Source organism: Bombus bifarius, unplaced genomic scaffold (assembly GCF_011952205.1).
Source record: "Bombus bifarius isolate JDL3187 unplaced genomic scaffold, Bbif_JDL3187 scf7180000008199, whole genome shotgun sequence".
Lineage (NCBI taxonomy): Eukaryota > Metazoa > Arthropoda > Insecta > Hymenoptera > Apidae > Bombus > Bombus bifarius.
Genome location: NW_022884505.1, coordinates 3693021 through 3713224, shown reverse-complemented (window position 1 = coordinate 3713224; position 20204 = coordinate 3693021). Strand labels below are relative to the sequence as shown.

The 20204-nt window shown below is 39.2% G+C and overlaps 1 protein-coding gene across 7 annotated transcripts in view; it reads right to left on the bottom strand.

Moving 5' to 3' along the window:
- The window catches only part of LOC117210299 (titin), a 245115-nt gene that overhangs the window by 73508 nt on the left and 151403 nt on the right, over positions 1-20204 (bottom strand). For all 7 annotated transcript variants that reach the window (XR_004488081.1, XR_004488082.1, XM_033453195.1 and 4 more), the window contains 12 exons: positions 17248-19949; positions 16066-17068; positions 15088-15486; positions 14110-14629; positions 13656-13827; positions 13168-13354; positions 10729-11068; positions 9530-10265; positions 8769-9107; positions 7025-7181; positions 6765-6931; positions 6181-6310 (listed from right to left, as the gene is read on the bottom strand). Coding sequence is in view for 5 of the 7 variants with exons in the window: in XM_033453195.1 (XP_033309086.1) it covers positions 6181-6310; positions 6765-6931; positions 7025-7181; positions 8769-9107; positions 9530-10265; positions 10729-11068; positions 13168-13354; positions 13656-13827; positions 14110-14629; positions 15088-15486; positions 16066-17068; positions 17248-19949 (6852 nt within the window). In the remaining 2 variants the exon portion in view is untranslated. The remainder of the gene's footprint in view (positions 1-6180; positions 6311-6764; positions 6932-7024; positions 7182-8768; positions 9108-9529; positions 10266-10728; positions 11069-13167; positions 13355-13655; positions 13828-14109; positions 14630-15087; positions 15487-16065; positions 17069-17247; positions 19950-20204) is intronic.

Here is a 20204-nt window from a genome sequence, read left to right as displayed (position 1 = left end):
TACGGTAATAAATTTTCTTGCTCCTTACCCAGCTAGCTCGAATCTAACGCGAACCTTATTTATGGTCGACGTTAACGTGCCAGCTTTGCTTTTCGTACGTCCTTTCTCTTTGCGATCAACGTTTGCACGCCGTGGTCGTTACATTGTCTCCAAGCTACCAATTAAAGTTTTCGAGACACGCGATATCGTTTGATCGATGAAAACGTTACGACCCGCCGTATTTCACCAGCCACACGTTGGCGAACGTAACGCATCGTTTAATTACGATAACCCGTCTCGGACCAAGTACCGTCCTCGCGATTAATCAAACGGCTGGTACGACGAACAGGCCGGATTCACGGTCTAATTTTGCGTCAGGTCGCCGGATCGTAACGGTGTCGAGCGGAGACCGGTCAAGTAACGCGACGATGATTCCTCTCGCGAGAGCCGAGACGCGCTGGAGAACGGCTGGAGAACGCGAGAACCTCGCCGTTCCATACGCCAAGCATCGAGCGCTACGCTACGCACGCATCGGAACGCCGGAAAAACTCTTTTGTTTCGAGTCACGCTGATGCTCAAGTTACGCGTTCGTTCTACTTTTTAAGCGTAATTCGAAGGATTTAATGGGGGGATGATTGTTCGCAGCATTATGATAATTGCCGGAAATCGTTGAGATTTTATGATATAAAAAGAATTCTCTGGTCTAAATCGTATTGAGAGTATAATGAAGTTCTGTATTGTTTTGTTGTGCTTGCTTAATTGTATTAGATACACGGTGGATGTCAAACATTTCCGACTAAAGTGTATTTTCATTTGTTTATTAATGAAACGATATATATTTCTTCGGAATGGAATTTCTTTTTGGGAGAAACTTGAAATTGTGGGAAATTTATTGCCTCGCCAATTTATTAAGATTACGTTGTAACTGGAAGGTTTTCACAATCGTAGTATGTTTTCGCAAGATATACGATTGTTTAGAGAAATCTTATATCCTTGTATGTTATTGTAGCAGCGAATTAGATATTTAATAAATTATAACCACTCCTCAATATCCATTTCCCTGATAAATTATCTTCTACACAGTTGGATCCTTTGAATATGTTACTTCTCCTCGACCTTCTTTCAAACAATTCTCGAATGTTACACGTTCGCCGCCGATTGGATTTCGACTCGTTAACCTAATTGCATATGAAACATACGAAGAAGCAAGCAGTGTCTCGGAACGGTCTTATTGGACAAATAATAAAAAAATTTAACGTTTTAATACTTTCCACCGATAGAAGAGGAGATTTCAATAAATTTAACACAAACTATATATCTCGCAATTAAATATCGAGAAATATCGAATAATTCAATACAAACATCGCAGTTGCCGTGAACATAACTATCTCTATATCTCCATAACCGTAAACTCATTAAAAACGGTCATTCCATATTTTGAACCTGGCGTAATTGTAAAAGTTTCGCAAAAATGACAACATTTCCAATTTGGAATTCCAGTCTCAGTGACATTTGTAATACGATGTTGTATCGGAAAGCAACGGGTCGACAGAGATCGAGGCTCACGGCGAACGTGTTGAAAGGTCGATAAATAAAGTGCAGTGCCACGAACTAAAGTTAAACTTCTGCCACGAAAGTTTGTCACCGACCACGTAACATATTTTCAAAGTAAACGGTCGAAGACGAGTCCGTTAATAAACGCGGGGGTGTGGAAAAATAAAATTTTCTTTTGTTCGCGAATAAAACGTGCGATGTGGATACCAGTGTACGACCGGCGGATTCTAGACCCCACGTGAATTTTGCCGTATGTTCGGGGAGTTCTTCACCGGCGACCAAATATAGCCGGGTAATGTAATACACGTCACGTGGTCAGAAATAGCCTAAGAAGAGGGCCTAGCCGAGTGTGCACACGGCACTGTTCACTGTGGTAGCGTCGTCCCTCGTTTTGAAACGAGCCGGACTACCAGAAGCGATGAAGAAAATACGTTTACCTCTTCACGCTCGTTAAACCAGTTACCAGAGAGAAAGGTGATACCAAGGGAACAGAAACACGGATCGTAAAAGACGAGTATACGCGTACGTGTGGAAATCCTCGTGTCAACGAGCGGCCGCGCGCAACTCCTGCTGACTGCGAGTAGTCGGGGACTCGTGATTTTTCAAAACCGAATCCTCAGCTCTTTCACCGAATACGTTGCTCGACTTTATAACGCTGCAGCTAGCAAAGTGGTAGAAACGAGCAATCGATGATCTTTCAGAGAGATTCTACGAGCTAAAATAACGGATTCGAACGATCTTCTGATTTTATAGATTTTACAATGAGATGTTCTTTCTCCAATGAACATTACAATGAGATCTCCAACGTTCTTGGAGATTTGGACGAAAGATTTGTCCAGAGGAATTCCGTGTCGTGAAATAACAGAGATTCCATAGATTCCTTTTGTAACGTACGTGGATGAAGAATTGTTCGTTTTCGTGTATTTTCAGCTTTTTCGTAAAATCTATCATTTTGAGATTCTTAGTGCAAGTTTCGTAACCCAGTTGATAGTTGTAGCGTTAATATTGCATAAAATCTGGTTGTCAGTCTGTCGCAACCGATGACGCCAATTGGTTCGTGTTCTTTGTTTTACAACGCGTGCAAATTTTGTTAATTTGATACAATGGTATGTAAGATACACGAAAGATGTACGTTATGATTAATTTTGTAGCAGGAAGATACATAGGTTTGATAGTTACTTAGGAATGTGATCTTATGTTTCTGGTTGGAGTCAGAGTTTCAATTGTCGAAGTATATTATGATATGAAATTTATTTTCGTTAATTTCCTACTAAAATAATCGATCATTTAGATAAATATATTATGTTTTCTTCGATAGAGTCAAGCAGACTTTAATCGCAGTTTTCAGAGTCTAGGCTGTCAATGCGGAATCGAGTTTAAAGAAACATAGTAAAACTAAAAAAGAGATGCAACAGTTGCGTCAGCGGCGTTACTTAAAGAACTATAATAAATCAATGTAGTATATCGTATTCACGAATGTGATAGACGTAGATACAACATTTGAAATTGCCAATTGAATATAATTTCAATAATAGAACTACTCGTTATTAAATTGACGAATATCTTTTTATTTTTACTAAACGTGAAAATGCTTTCGTAGAAATAAAAATGATTTTTATCGAGATAAAATCATAATAGCATACAAGTATATACATAAATCATTCAATAAAAGTTTTCGTTCACGTTGTAAAAAGGTCCATTTTCATTTAAATTAAACATAAAATATAACGTCGTATAGCGACGTGCTTTACCTCTAACACATAAAACAATAATGAAAGAGCTCTTAGCCATTTTGTCATAGAAAAAGCATAAAAGATTTCAACAAATCGCTTTAACATTTTTACATTTTATTTGAATAAAAATGCTCCTTCTTTTCGAATATAACGAAAACTTGTATAAATGATCATACCTATACGTATATTTTCGTTCTATCATTTTAATTATATTCATTTACGTCTACACGTTCGTTACATATATCACGAATATATTTCTAATTCTAGACAACCTAAAACTTCCAAGAAATCACGGAACAGCCAAAACTCCGTTACTCGGACGTTTCTACCACCACAGAACGACCGATACACGTTTTGCTTTCGTTTCGTCGTCAAATATAGCCGTGCATCTGGACTCGGCTTTCGAGCAAAGTAGCAAACACTTCGTCCGAGTTTTCTTGCCGTTATTTTAGCCGCGATAAATCTGCCAAGTGTTGCGGCGTGGAATCGCTCGTTAACCGGCTCGCGACTCATTGTCCGATCGATCGTCACGCTGATTAAGAACGTCCAGCTATTTCTGTTCGTTTGGTTCTCTCAAATTCCCTCCCTCGGCTCAAAAATTCACGTTTCATATTATTTTCGGCATGGCGAATTGTTTTACGAGCCGTGATTCACGCGTTTGCCTATTCAACCAGTTGATACAGAGTTTCGTAAGCAAAACGCAGACGAATTTATGGCCCGAGGAACGTGCTGGCAATTACGTTGCGGAGTGCAAAAGTCAATTTACATTCGCGGGTCTATATTCGTCCGCCATTCGATGGATTCCGGTCGACGATCCTCCATGGGAGATTTTTCTTTTATTTCGAGGCGTTTCATGGGAAATTCCTCTGATTCTAACTTCTCGATTGGTCTAAATTTGAGACTTAGGGTGCATCGATTTTGCTCCCAGTCCCTTCAAAGTATTTTCAGTGTTTTTGGACATTTGGCCAATTCTTTGAAAGTATTTTACGCGCTTCGCGTTCTCGCGTGATGTTTCGTTCCACAGTTGGTATGTGGAAAAATTCGATTATTCTAGGATTTCTAGCGTGTAAATTCCTTAGATCTTTTTTCGTGTCACATAGAATTTTGGATCCTATTTTTGTATTTTATTTTTTCCACTATTTTAACAAATATTTGGTAATTTTTTATATCGATGAATATCAGTTACTTTTTGCCTTGTAATATACTATCGATCAACGTATGTTATTTTATACGATTATGCGATTTTATACGTTTAACGATGAATTTCGAGATGCCGTGTATAATATCAGCGTTGAGAAAGTTTAGAATCGACCGATCATAGCAACGATGTGTCCGTGTGCAACGATAGATGATCGATTCGGCAACAAACGAGGCTTGTGCGTATTTAAAACATTCGTTTTTATTGGCCTTTCCATTGTACAATAATAAATAATTCGATTAGTAGAATGTTAAAGGAAAAATCATTTACGTGTAACTAAATAAACTTGATTCACGTCGGTGTTGGCTAATTGATAAATCATTCCTAACGTATGTAATGTATCGTGTGGGTAATTACACTTATGCGTATATATTATATATATTCTTTATGATATAATATATATTTTTCTTTTTAAAGTTTAATAATGAACATCGACACTAAATCGAACGAGTAAACGAGTTACGTGTTCGTAATACCGACATTGTTTACCAAAGAAATATTTCTCTTTTCATCACATTCCTTACCCATTACGTGACCTCTCGCGTGTTTTCACACGAGGCACGAACAATTTATCGCACGATATCGTTCGACTTCCCCGCGATCCAGCTTTATATACAACGCGGAACCAAAAGAGAATCGCAACAGTTCGTTCTCAAAATTCGATCTGATCGATCCGAAGCACCACCTCGGCAAATCTTTGTTCTCTCGTATGAAATTCATCGTATTCGACGCTGATAAGACGCTCGTAGACGTGTCTCGCTCGCGAATCGCACCTCTCAGATGGAAAAATCGGCTACGCTCGTCTTGTCGGTCGAATCTCCGATTCGTTTTTCACCTTATACGAGTTCAATTCTACAAAACATTTCCACGTTTCTGCCGTTAATACTTCGTTCATTTTCAGCACCACCTTCGCGACATTTCTCATCTTTGATTCTCTGCAATTTTCTATTAATCAATTTTCATTCGTTTCTTTTACCTTCGCGCGTTTACCATTAAATCCTACGTTATCTTTCATTCTTGATAATATAGAATCGTTTACCTTTTATATATATTTTTCTTTCCTTTCTAACGTCTCCGCAAATCATATCACTTTCCTCGTTTCACTCGCTCGTCTACTATATTCTTACTTTTTTTTATTCTTTTATTTATTTTTTTTTTGGAAAAAAAAAGAAAAAAACAAAAAACACGACGAGTTAGTACAAAAACTCCTCGGGCTCGCTCGTGACTTTGATTACGGGGTCGGGGACAAAGGGTTGAACATTGGTAACGGTTCGCTTGATGGGTTAGGGTTTCTTCTTTTTTTTCTTTTTTTCTTTTTAGAGAGAAGAACAACAAAAAAGCGGAAAAAAATACGCACGGGTGTCCTCGATGGTTCGCGTTCAACGAAGGAATGCGTGCCTCTGAGACAATTTTCTATATTATCTTGTTACACGGTTAATGTAAATGAATATTTATATATTTGTTAATTCGTTCGACCCATTGATTTTTTATTCTTTGTTTTTCTTATTAAATATAATAGAACATTTTGAAATTAAACTCATCGAAGTGATACGACGCTTTTCTCTCGTGAATATTTTTTAAATACTTTTTTCTATACGCGTAAGAAATTGTTTCAAACGTACACGGGTTCCTTCGTAACACCCTAGAGGCTTATCCCGTCGATTCAATCGCGTTTCGTGTTAGCAATTGAATTTGTATCTTTTATTCAGTTCTTACTTTTGACGATGAGTTTGGCGGAGGTTTCTACGGTGCCGGCTGACGTGGTAGCTCGGCAGGTGAAGGTGCCAGTGTCTTCTTCGTAGGTGGTCGCTATCAGCAGCACGGCGTTATTGCCTTCGTGAATCATCTGGAATTCAGACATTTTTATTTCTCATTAATCCAATTAGATAAAGCTGATAGAAGATTTCTAATCTTCATAGATAAATAGCTAACCACAGATTCACCCAAACCGAATTTCATCAAGTTAATTAATTTTACGTTATAAAAGATTCTATCGTATTGTAAATATATTGTCTATCTATAAAAATTACTATCGTGCAATTTTTTCTCCCATATCGTACAACTGTAATTTTAAGAAAAACAATAATATTTTCTCATTTATTCTATAGCGTATGGAATGTTTCTGTACTTTTGATTAAAAGAGATATAATTTAGTATGAAACAAAGATCACCAAAATGATACGATAGAACATTGATAAATAATGTAACATAGATGATTGCTTGATAAATTAACAAATTCTAGATAAATACAAATTTTATGGTGTTATGGAGAATTAGATAAAATTTTGAACACGACTTACCTGGAAGTCAGGTGACTGAGGGATTAGGGCACCTTCGCGATACCATTGAATCGTTGGCTTTGGTTTAGCTGGAGTAACTTGAGTCTTGAACTGTGCCGGTTGTCCTTCTAGAACTGTTTGATCTTTCAGTGGCGTCAGTTTGGGGAGAACATCAGCTGCGTCGGGTGCTAAACGAAAACGTTCAATATTAATCATTTCGGTCAGAAGATATAGTGGAGTTTTAGTGAAATTGTAGGCTGATGAAAAATGATGATTCTCACCAAGAACTCTGAGATTGGCCGAAGTAGTTACATCACCAGCTGGATTCTTGGCGATGCATTTATAGACGCCCTCATCTTCGGGGAAAGCTTCAGAGATCCTCAGGGTACAGAGGTCACCTTCCTTCTGCATTTGGAAGTACTTGGATGGCTTGATGACCTACGATGACAAATAAATTTCGTTTAAAGAACACGAACCTTCCTATCTCTTGTAAATTTTAAATAAAAAATAAAAAATTATATGGTTTTCTTTAAGTTTGAAACTGAATAGCAACAAAGAGGAATTAAACGAGTTTCTTAGAAACCAAATCGACTCTATAAATTTCACGATCATATTGCCTAGAGGTATAATTACCATTCACCTTAGGAAAAAACAAATGATTTACTTCTATACGATTCATCGTAAGAAGATTGTATAATTAATCGTAAATTCTAGGATCTAAATTTAGCCTCCCTATTTTGTAATTTATACAAACGATCAATATGACTTTTGAATGGATTAACGCGTCATCCTAAATGTTGTGTCCTATGGGATAGAAAATTAAATTGAAGTAACTTGAGCAACGCTTCATTGTCAGCATCCTCTACCTCTACGATTACGATATTGCAGTGAAAGAACTACAATTTTGAAAAGATCTATGATATAACGAATAATTTAAAAAATTCGTATTATTATAGTATCGTGGACAAATTGCCTAAGAAATATCGGGTGAACCATAAGCAATGTCGGGAGAAAGCCTAAATGCCGACAGGCCAAAAGAGTCTGGAAACTTCAATGGACCGAGCGGCCCATCAATGTGTCGTTGGTCCTTCAATCGAATAGTTTCGCAGAAAAAAGGCCTATGTGACCATGGCCACGGATGGTTGCGGAACACGTACGTGGTGAAACTATGAGAAAAGACAAAGGGATGCTTAAGGGAGAAAGATGAATTAACAGGCGGTCGCGAGTTGAGAAGTCAGTGTTGTCAGCCTTGTCGAGGAGGATGGTTCGCGTGAAAGAGAGTTTGGTGGTAATCGAGTCCCTGCCAGGTGAAAAGAGAATGCGCGTTTCATCCCGGGACTACCGGTGGACTCGTCAGTAAGGTTAATACCCGGTAGTCCCTGCCTTAGACGTAGAGGGAGTCTCGCTAGGTGCAGTATTTGTATCGTGACACCGTATATTCGACCGCTAGCGAGACAGACAGACTCGTTGTCGTCGTAGTAGGCCTCTGGTGTTGGCGGTTGGTACCCGGATCACTCGGGAGGTATTACGACCGCGTTGATGCCTCGACCTGTCGGCGTCCTGTTGGTACCGATCCGCCATAAGAGCATTGAAACCGCGGTGACGAGAGTTGTGAATCAACGATTTAGTTGCCTTAGTTATAGCACATTACTGTGTAGCTGCACTCGGCAGCAAACTTTCCAACGGGTTCTGTCTCGTGGCTTGCTACCCAAAGACCCTAACCTCGATCGAACGACGGCAGAGCTGTGGTCAGCGTAGTTGGTTACGAACGTCCAAGATCAGGTTCGAATCCAGACACTCACAGTCCGGTTTTCTACACAATTCCTAGCTGAGAAGAAGAAGAAGGCAACCCGGATGAAGACAAAATCTCATACACCAGCAATACCTGTCGCGACTTATACCGCATCTCAACTGTATTTAGTTCACGTTAAATAACCATCGTTTCCTGTTTAATCCATTGTAAGTAGATCTATCGATAAATAAAAAATCCTACGGTATCGGTGTTGTTTCAAGCATTATTCGTACCTTGTCGCCTTTTTTCCATTGTACCGTGGGCACCGGTTTTCCGGTGATCCTGCAGGCAAAGGCGACGGATGTTCCCTCTCTGATAGTTTGATCTCTCAATGGCTCCAAAACCGTGGGCGCCTTTTCGACGCCAGGCGTCGTCGGTTTCGCCGTCTTGGCGGGCGATTGAGGTCCACGAACTGTACATTCAGCGTCGCAACGTGCCTCTCCGGCACTGTTTATCGCCACGCATTCATATTTGCCTGAATCTTCTGGCACTGTCTCCAAAATCAGCAAGGTGTAAGTATTATCTTCCTCGAGTGTCTTGTAACGAATATCTGCCGTCACTTTCTTGCCATTCTGTAACGACACACGAACATGAACGGTTAAACTTATTTTTCAATTAAATTTAATCGCCTATACCAGGAAGAAAGTATATTTGATCTTTTGTTTAATTTTTGGAGAATCATTTTCATAAAATATTCTAACAGGGAATAAAGTACAAGTAGACACTTACGTGTATAAATTAGGAATAGTGACTTATAAATTGTAATCCAAACTTACATATGACTTATGCATCTTTTCTAAAATTAATTCTTCGGATACTGGATTTTGCAAAATTATTATTAATCTACATGAATTATGATTCTAACGGCATATCGGCAACTATACTCGATGATCCAGGTTCGCATTTACAAATTGTAGAATAACTAATACTACGATGCTACTCTTTCGTCCAAATATCACACGGAAGAAAAATTACTAAGAAAAGAGTCAAGTACCTTCAACCAATAAACATCCAAAGGCTTAGTTCCAGTCACTTTGGCGTCGAATCTGGCCAGTTGACCAGTAGTGACCGAGGTATTCTGAATGGTAGACAGGAAACTAGGTGGTATCACTCCTCCTCTACCAGGTTGTCTTCTTCGTTCTTCGACTACCAGATTGGCGCTGCATTTCGCCTTTCCGCCACGATTCTCAGCGATGACAGAGAACACACCAGAATCTTCCATGAACACTTGTCGAACGATCAACACCGATTTCGTGCTGAACGTATAAATCTGAAGATCCGAAGAATTCTGAATGGGGAAGTCTTCGCGGTACCATTTGATGGTTGGCAATGGATCACCGTCGAATTCCACTTCGAATCGAGCTTGCTCTTGCTCGAAAGCTCTGCAAGGTTGAATCTTCTTCGTGAAGACTGGTGGCGTGGCTGGTTTTGTTGGACCTTGAACAACACGCTCCTGGGTCTTGGCTTTGTGCTCCACTTCGGTGGTTTCCGTGGCGGTTATCTTTCTGGTGATCTCCAAGTCACCTTTGACCTCTTTCTGTATTTGCTTCTGCTTGGCCACGTGCACTTCACGACCGTGAACCGTAGATTCTGATGGTTCTGGAGGATACTTGCCAGTGGATTTCATGCGCTCCACGTCGATGTCCACCTCCGTTGTATGTGGTTTCTTCACGAATTTGGTAGTTGTCTGTGTGGTGGTGTCTTCGATTCTTTCCTCCTTTTTGTCTTCCCTGAAAAATCGTCATTCCACGCGTTTAATTCTCGTATCAGATGATTAGATCTTTAATCTGTAGTTGAGACTCTTAAGTGGATATTAAAGTGTTCTTTGAGAGATTGAGAAGTATAGTTTTAGATAGAAAATATGATTCTGCAAGGTTGTAGAATTCATAAGGAGCGTCAACGATGTCAAATGTTCAAGTTGCTATGATTAAATAGGTGCAAAATTAATAACTTTAATGCTGCATTCATGACATATAAAAATTTGTTTATAACACGAATAAAGAAGAAGAATAAAGAAATTTAGCCCCAAACATAGCGAAACTTACTGCTCATATAATGCAACTTAGTTTCTCTCATATGAATGACACGGAGGATAAAACTAACGAATAAGAACGAAGCTGACTACTGGTATAATGAATTTTAATTGCATTATATGATAATGACAAATAAAGTGAAAACGGAATTGGTACTCACAAGGTTTCCTCATATTGCTGGGCCATTCCCTTCGCCACAGAATGAGAGACAACTTTTTCACCAGGAATAGCAAATTGATGGCTAGATTCTCTCAGCCTACTCTCCTTCAGCACCTGTTCTTCCTCCAGAGTCATGAGCTTGTTGTAATAATCCTCGTTCTTTTTGCTCTTCACAGACTTTTGCCATTCTGTCTCTGGTTCCTTGAAAACTTTCTGTCCAAGGTGTTCCGTGGCGATCTCGATGCCTTGAGAGATGTTATGGTGTCTTTCGTCGAAAACTTTCTCGAGCTCTGTGTTCTGTCGCTCCGATTGGTATTGGGTCAGTCCGTAATCATACCAAGCTAGAGAAAAGCAACGTTAGACTTCCGTTTCTCAGATTCACGCGCAACCGTCAACGCATGCCATACGAACGTCGGAAACATTCATTTTTTTTTTTCATTGGAAACATAACGTTCCTCGACGATCTAACATATTTCGAAGATATCAAATATGAATAACAGATAACAATAAAATAAAATTGTCGATGGCAGGGATTCAAATTGCATTTGTCAGTGACATTTTCAGTGTTTAATTGCCTCTGGAAAAATTTAAATATTGAAACTATTTATAAGACATAAATAATATAAGAGTTGTCAAGCATTTGCGAAATATTAACATTTTCTGTATAATAAAGTAGTGAAAGATCTCATTCATAGCGGAGTATTAGTTAAATTAAAAATCATCTAAAATGGCGAATGACGAGAATCGAGGGAACGTTATGCTTTCAAGAAGATTCACAGAGAATCACGGGGAAATACGACACAGTACTTTATTGGCGATGCAACACATAACGACGCCAGCTACGCGAGAGGAACAGGATGCCCGGAAACCAGGCTACCGGAGACAGAGGTGGACATCCGGGTGGTTTAAGTTAGATCACGGTGCCAATCACATTGATTTGGAATTACACCGAACACTTGATTTCAACATTGGTTTCAAACATTTTCTACGGTCCACTATCATGTACAGAGATCCAGTACTATATTCAATTTACAATATTTACAATCTAATACATTAGCAACTTGAAAAATAGTAAATTAAAAGACACTGAATCTCTGTTGTTTAAAATATGATATAATAAACGGAATTGGATATTAGGAGCTGACAAGTTATTAAATATATCCATTACCCGTCCAGGATTATTAACAACGTCGACATTGAACATGGTGTAGCACTCCGAGAAATACGGACTCTGCTCGGTTAGTCTCGCAAAACGAGCCGAATTTCATCGATCCTATTCAATGATCTTACGAATAAATGAAAAAGCAATACAGTAAATAAAGTTCAGATGCAATGGACTATTTTTCTTAAAGAAATAAAAAATATATAAAAATGTAAAAAATAGTATCATTGAGCAATACACCCGTTTTCTCCAGTGCAATAATAAAAATCGTTGACCGCGCGGAGGAAAATATTTTATATTATTATATTTAAAAAAAAATGTTCTTCGATTAATTTTTCCAAACGAATAAATTAATACAAAAATAAAGTCGATGATTCACCGAAATATTGATGTAAAAATAAATCGATGATTTATTGCTTATAATATTTTTCTCCGTGCACAGTTTGTGTTCACATTTGATAAAACAGAAAATGGAAGACAGTGATAAACATATATAAATATATGCGTATATATACATATAAACAAGATAATCTAAAAAGAACGAGTTGTTCCCTTCTCGATGTTTAGTGTTCCATACCTGAAAATTCCGGTTTGTAAAACGAAGTAGCCGATACCTTTTCAGTTTAGACGACATTGCTCGTCGAAATCCCGAACCCCGAAGAAGAAGAAGAAGAAGAAGAAGAAGAAGCTGGTCGAGTCGCCCGAGGACGATCTTTCGAATCCTTTCGTAACATTTTCTTTTTCTCTTTTTTTCTTTTTTTTTTTTTTTTTTTGATGGAAAAAGGAAAAAGGTTGGGACAGAGGTTTTTGGTGTTCGAATGGTTTCGAGTGTTTTCTTCTTTTTCTGTACTCGAATGGAATGTATGTGTCGTATCGATATCTCATGTACTGTGTTGCGGTTGTCGTTTTATCTTTCGGTTGCGTTATTTAAATAGAACTTTGTTTTTCTCTCGATTTTACTCGAACAGAAAACTTTTCATTCTTTTTTTCGTGTGATATATATCGTTGTGCCAATGTTCGATTTATCGACGGATTATAATTTTGTTTCTTTTGTATGTGCGTGCATTCTTTGCGATGTAACGGATAGATTTCATTTTGTCGGAGAATTTCTTATTGTTCGGTAAGATTCATGTGTACAAATTTGAAGTATGTAAAAATAAAAGACTAGAATATGTTTCAGTGAGGTATAATTAAAGTATAATTGGCGTTTGAGGAAACGCAAAGAATGCAACGACATGTCTATGTATGAGTTTCTCTGTTTGGGAGTAGTAAACTTACGTCTTGGTGAATTTTTCAGTACACCTCGATAATCGTCGCTCCTTGGTTTTACTGTTAGGGTGGTTTCGGTTCGTGACTCGCCTACGGAACTTCTCGCGATCACTTCGACCTTCCCATGATCGTATTGCCTCGTCTTGGGGATGTCGAGATGGTACATACCGTCGTACGTTAGTTTATACCGTGATCCCTGTGAAAAGATGTGACGAATTATAATGTAGAATCATGGTAAAAAATTACCATATAGAATTATAATTATGCAGAATTATAATACAGGATTATAATATAAAATTGTAATATGAAAAGAGCCACAGAAAAGCATAAATATATTTCATAGAAGAATCTCTGCCACGAGTAAACTTCTTTTAGCGTTTAGTTCAGAAGAGTTAAATTTTAATGTTTACTTAGAATTTAAAATAATTTTTAATCAATATTACTCGGAATGTTAGAATTTAGTTTCCTTTTAAGTTCAGAAAAGTAAAGATATTTACATTGACCACAGTATGTCCATTGATGATCCACATGACTCGCGGTCTCGGGTGACCAGTGACGCGACAACAGAATCTGGACCAATCACCCTCTTCCACGGTTACTGGTTCAGGTTTGCTCACGAACGTTGGAGGTGCACGCACCTTCTCTTCTTCGCCCTCTTCCTCAGGTACTCTAAATAAACGCGTTCACGCGTAAAGAGATAGTTCGATGTACATTATGGTTAAATTATATATCGTAATTAATTAATGAGAAAAAAAACATTAACTTTCGATATAAATGTTCCCAAAATTTTTCAGCATCGTCTAAAAGATTCGATATATTTTTTCCTATTTAGCACGTTGACGCCGGCACCGAATGCACGCCGCCTCACGGGACAGACACGCGTGATCCACCGGTGGTACACGCCGGCGTCAACGTGTTAAGGAAAAGTTCAATTATCACAAAAATTCTTACATTTGCCATGCAGCTTCCATTTCTCTGATCTTCTCGATACTCTTCATGCCCTTTGGTAGTTGCGACTCGTAAATAATTCCAGGCTTGCCAGCTGTTCGAATCACCGCTCGTGTTTCGTCCATTCCGTAAAGATTCGTGGCTCTGCATAGATATTCTCCGCTGTCTTCAGGATATACCCATCCAAAGTTCATCGCCACGTAACCAAAGTCGTAAATTGGAGTGAATCTGTTCTTGTGTGGTAAAGGTTTGCCATTGAAGAACCATTCGACCTTCATGTTCGGATCACCGACGGGTGCCAATTGGCACTCGAACTTCGTGCTGTTCATTTCAACCAGTTCGGTTTGATCTTGGATCTGAGTGACGAAACGTGGTGGTTGTTTCTTATCCGCGTCGTAGAGATCGTCCTCTGTAAGGTGAACTTCCGAAGTGTATTTCTTGATGGTGGCTTCCATTTGCATCAACGCTTCCGACTTCTTCATACCCTTTGGCACTTGGTTCTGTAGGATGATGTTGGGCAACTCTGTGGAGAAAGTGGGAAATAGCGATATTGAATATTCGTATTGTAATTTGGGTTAAAAGTTAATTCCATGGAATGTTTAACTCATAGAGATATAATATTATGCATAATATTATGAAAAATTATAATAGATGAATTATAGAAGGAGAGAGTTGCACAAAGTAAATCTGAACCATACAATTTCTACTTGGAAATATAGAGAAATAGCAAAAGGTTGCGAGAAGTTATGATAAAGAAATCATAGGATGAGAAAAGTTACATCTTACGTTATACGATAATTAAATTTCTATTTTATTTTATCGTATTATACGAACGCTAATGTCTATAAGTGTTACATTATAAGAATAATAAGAGAAAAATAAACACATTTTGTATTACAATTTTTTGAAGTAAAAAAAGAATGAAGATTCTCGACCATTACTAATGTTGTATAAGGAAATAAATAGAATTTGAGATCTTACTTTTGCATGATACCGATGCCCTGGTAGTGTCCTCGCCAAGATCGTTAATAGCTTTGCACACGTATTCTCCCGAGTCCTCAGGGTAAACGTACAAAATATCCATAGACACGAATCCCATATCGTACATTGTTCTGTATCTGTGTCCAGCTGGGATCAATTTTCCATTTCTGTACCACTCTATGCGTAAATTTGGATCGTCTTTTGGTTCCACGCGACATTCGAACCTAACTGGTTCAGATTCGTCAACGGTTGCTGATTGAATCTGCGTAATAAACCTTGGTGGTTGACGTGGTGGCTCTTCGGCAGGTGGCTCGCTTACTGGACCACGTTCTAATTCTTTCAGCTTCTCGCCGCTCATGCCCGAGGGCAACTGCGAGTCGAAATCTATGGTTTTCTTAGCTGGAATAATTGAAAATTTATTATCCATATTATTATTATTACTGAACTAATAAGAAAATATATTTAGAATTATTTTTAGTAAGAATTAAGATGATTATTTGTTCGGTACTTAAATTAATATTCTTATTGTATTAAAAAAAAAAACGGCAAAACGATTATTTAAAAGGAAAATAAGAAAACGTTTGATCCATAATATAACTGGACCAGTCTCATTACGAAAAGAATTCAGAAGATTAAAAATTAATAATTATCGTCAATACCAAAAAACTGTAACGAGTTCTAACGAATATAAATTGTCACCAACGTAAATTTTCCAATTATTAGTATTCCAATAATGATATTTAAAATATTTAAAAAATATATATTCGATATAACAAAATTTAAAATACCTTGTACCTAATATAAGAGAAAATAACTGGAGTAAAAGTATCGATAATTTTCTGATTATATAAAACCGAATCACGATCGTAAATTGATGAAATGATATTTCAAATGTATAATTTTTATAGAGTGGTCCCTTCGTATGCAACAAATAAAAATTAATAAATCTTACGATACTACTCTAATTCAACTACGTACATTTGCACGTTATCGTAGCTTTGGTAGTAGCAGATCCCCACTTGTTCGTAGCTCTGCAAACGTATTCTCCACTATCTCTAGCATAGGTGTACGACATGTCCAACGAAATGAATCCAAAGTCGTTAATCTGGTGTACACGAGATCCGGTAGCGAACGATCTTCCGTTATGGAACCAATCGATACGCATGGTAGAATCGCCCACAGGTTCGACTCTGCAATCAAAGTGACTGGATGCTCCTTCCTCTACTTCGATATCCTTCAATTCCACAGTAAATTTAGGAGGATTAGGTGTTTCTTCCTCGGTCAGTATCTCGTCCTTCTTGTACAAAGCCTCTTCCAATTTCTGAATACTCTCCGTTCCAGTCTTAAAGTTGCTTGGCAACTGAGGCTCCAAGATAATTCCTTGACGTCCACGAACTTGAAGTTTGCATGACACAGTAGCTTCACCGTGACGATTTGTTGCTTTGCACGTATATAAACCAGAGTCTCGTTGGTAGCAATTGGCTACTTCCAAAATCACAAATCCAAAGTCGTGGATAGTTTTGATCCTGGTTCCAGCCAACAGAGGCTTTCCATTGTGGAACCATTCCACTCTCATGCTGGAGTCGTTGATCGGTGTTAATCTGCACTCGAAGTGCGCCAAGGAATTCTCGGTTAGAGTCAAATCGGATGGCGTCGTGATGAATTCCGGTGGTTTTCCGGTATCGTCGTCCGGAGTTGCAATACCAGGCTCGTTTCCAAGACCTTCCAGTTCAGCGATTTTATCTATCGTGCCTTCCATTCCTTTTGGCAGTTGAGATTCGAGAATGATGCTTCGTTTTCCAGTGCACTTCATCGTGCATGTGGTTACAGCTTCGCCGTAGTCGTTTGTTGCTCGGCAGCTGTATTCGCCGGAGTCTTCTGGATAGATTGGCGAAATTTCGAGAATCACGAAGCCGAAGTCGCAGAAGGTGCGGAAACGAGTACCGGTCCGCAAAGGTTTTCCGTTCCAGAACCATTCGACCTGCGAAGAAGAGAATTTTATTCTTCTAGTAGTTTTATCTATTATCATTGATTAATTAATTTGCTATAAATTTCAATGGTAATATCGATACATTAAAATTTGTTATCTCGATGTACTACAACCTTTGTATCTCTTCTAAGTCTCTGTAAGCTACAGTAAAATAACAATGCAACAATTACCTTTAATTTTGGATCGTCGGTAGGTGTAAGTCTAGCTTCAAAGTGCGCGCTCTCGCCCTCGCGAAGGCCATCGATGTTGCTCAAAGGTACAGTGAACACAGGTGCCTTTCCTCGTTCCTCCACGATCTTTTCGTCTTTAGTGCGAATCATCGAGTCCTCCAAAGTCTGGATCTTCTCCAATCCACCTTCCATTCCTTTAGGAAGCTGACTTTCCAAAATGAGACTCGATTTCGAATAACATTTCAAGGTCGCCTTAGTCGTGTCTTCTCCATATTTATTGAAAGCTCTGCACTCGTAAACTCCAGAATTCTCTTCGTAACAGTACAATATATCCAAGATGACAATGCCAAAATCGTGGAAGGTTCTGTATCTGTGTCCATGAGGTAATTTCTTTCCATTGTAATACCACTCGACCTTCAGATCTGGATCATTTACAGGCGTCAGTCTAGCTTCAAAGTGAGCAGATTGTCCTTCAACCAATTTCGTGATGTCAGAAATTTGCGTGATGAACTTGGGTGGCTCTGCAACTGGAGTCGTTGGCGTGGCAGGTTGTTCACCGCCATAACTCTCCAGTTCTCTGATTCTAGCGAGAGAATCTGGTTGTAACGAATCAAGATATACTCCGCTCTTTCCAAAGCATTTCAGAGTTGCTTTAGTGTAATCTTCGCCGTATTTGTTGCTAGCCTTGCATACGTACTCTCCAGTATCGTGGGCCATCACGCCAGCGATATCCATCACAACAAATCCAAAATCGGATACCATCTTGAATCTGGACGAGTGTCTCAAAGGTTGGCCATTATGGAACCATTCTACTTTCATATGAGGATCTCCAACTGGAATTAAAGTACACTCGAAGTGAGCAGATTGGCCATCCTTTAGACCTTCCAGCGATTGAATATGAGTTGTAAATTTGGGTTTCTGTCCTTTAGATTTATCCACGCATTCTAATTCCACGCTGATCTCGGCGCGGCCCCATTTGTTGGTAGCCCTGCAAGAGTAGGTGCCAGAGTCCTCTATCTTGGTTCCAAGAACCTCGAGAACCACCATTCCAAAGGCATAGACTGTTCTTATGCGATGACTGGCGTCCAAGACCTTGCCATTGTAGAACCACTCGACTACCATAGTTTGGTCACTAGTTGGCGTGAGCGAAGCTTCGAAGTGAGCGATTTCTCCTTCGGATAGGTTAGTTAGGTTCTCGAATTGAGATGTGAACACAGGTGGATGACCTTCTTCACTCTCTGGCGGAGCTCCTTCCTGTCGTTTCAGCGATTCTTCGAGGTCCTGGATTGCTTCCAAACCCTCCTTACCTTTGGGATGCTGCGATCTTTCGATGATGTTCTCCTTGGTCGTACAGTAGATCGTTGTTGAAGTGAAAGCTTCTCCAGCTTTGTTGTATGCTTTGCAAGTGTAAATTCCAGAATCACGATCATAGACATCTGTCAAGTCTAAAGTGACGAACCCAAAGTCGCTGGTCATCTTAAACCTGGATCCATGTTCCAGAGCTTTTCCATTGAAGTACCACTCGATCTTCAAGTTTGGATCGTCCTTGGGCTCTACCTGACCCTCCAAATGAAGAGGTTCGGACTCGCCCAATTTGAATTCCGGCTGCAAAGGCACTGTCCAGATCGGTTTAGGATATTCTTGTTCTGGTCCAGCGTCTGGCCTTCTATATTTCGACAAATAAGCATCTTCAGCTTCTTTGACTTTCTCCAAGCCAGCCTCTCCTTGAGGATGCTGTGTCTGCAGATAGATGTTCTGTTTGCTGGTGCATTTGAGAGTTCCTGACGTCTGAGCTGATCCCTTCGAATTGGTAGCCTTAACAATGACCACTCCAGAATCTTCCTCGTAAGCATGAGTAATATCCAAAGCTACATAACCAAAGTCATAAGTCGACTTGAATCTTGCTCCAGTTGGAAGAGGTTTACCATTGATGAACCATTCGATCTTCATCGTTGGATCTTTTGATGGCTCAACGTTACATTCAAAGTGCACATTGTCACCTTCTACGCATTCAACGTTGTTCAGATGAGTGATGAACACTGGTTCCTCGTAAATAGGTTCTGGTTGTTCTGCTGAGGTGACATGAGGTTGCTCTAAGGCGTCAATCTTTGGAAGAGCATCGGGATGAAGAGTGTCACCAAGTAACCAGTGACGATCGACGATCTTCAAACTGCAAGTAGACACAGCCTCTCCAAGTAGGTTCGTGGCTTTACAAGTGTAAATGGCGGAATCATCGGGTCTTAAACCATTGATAGATAGTGTAACAAGGCCAAAATCAAAGGTACTACGAAGTCTGGTTCCAGTTTGAAGAGCCACCCCGTTTTTGAACCACTCAACGCGAAGATTTGGATCTGCTCTTGGCTCTACTTGAGCTTCCAAGTATACATGTTGACCCTCCACGAGTCTGTCGTGGCTTTCGAGATGTTTGGTGAAGACTGGAGCCTGTTGAGGCGTCGTGTCGACGAACATTTCCGGTACTTTGTTCATCTCCGCTTCTTTCAATTGAATCTTCTGCCAAGCATCTGGCTGAAGACTCTCGGCGTCGATAGCTGAGCGCGCTTTCACTTTCAGCGAAATCGAGGAAACTGCCTCGCCGGATTTGTTGATGGCTTTGCAAGTGTATACACCGGAATCCTCCGAGATTACTTTCAGGATGTCCAGGGTCACGTAGCCGAAATCGTGGCTCACGTGGAACCGAGATCCTGTTGAAAACGTTAAACATTGTGTGAAGTGAAAATTACGTTATGGTTATAGGTCGATGGTTTAAATCAGATTTGAGATAGATCTTTATTACAAAACACGGAATGTAGGAAAAGACAAATTAAGAATACTGTAGAGAAATTAAAGTGAAAGATTTTGAAATTAACTAACTGAATACAAAAGTTTCCAGGTTTAGATTTTGGATGGAGCTTTAAATTTTCTGACTATTGAATTCCTTAATTTCAAAACTATTTAAA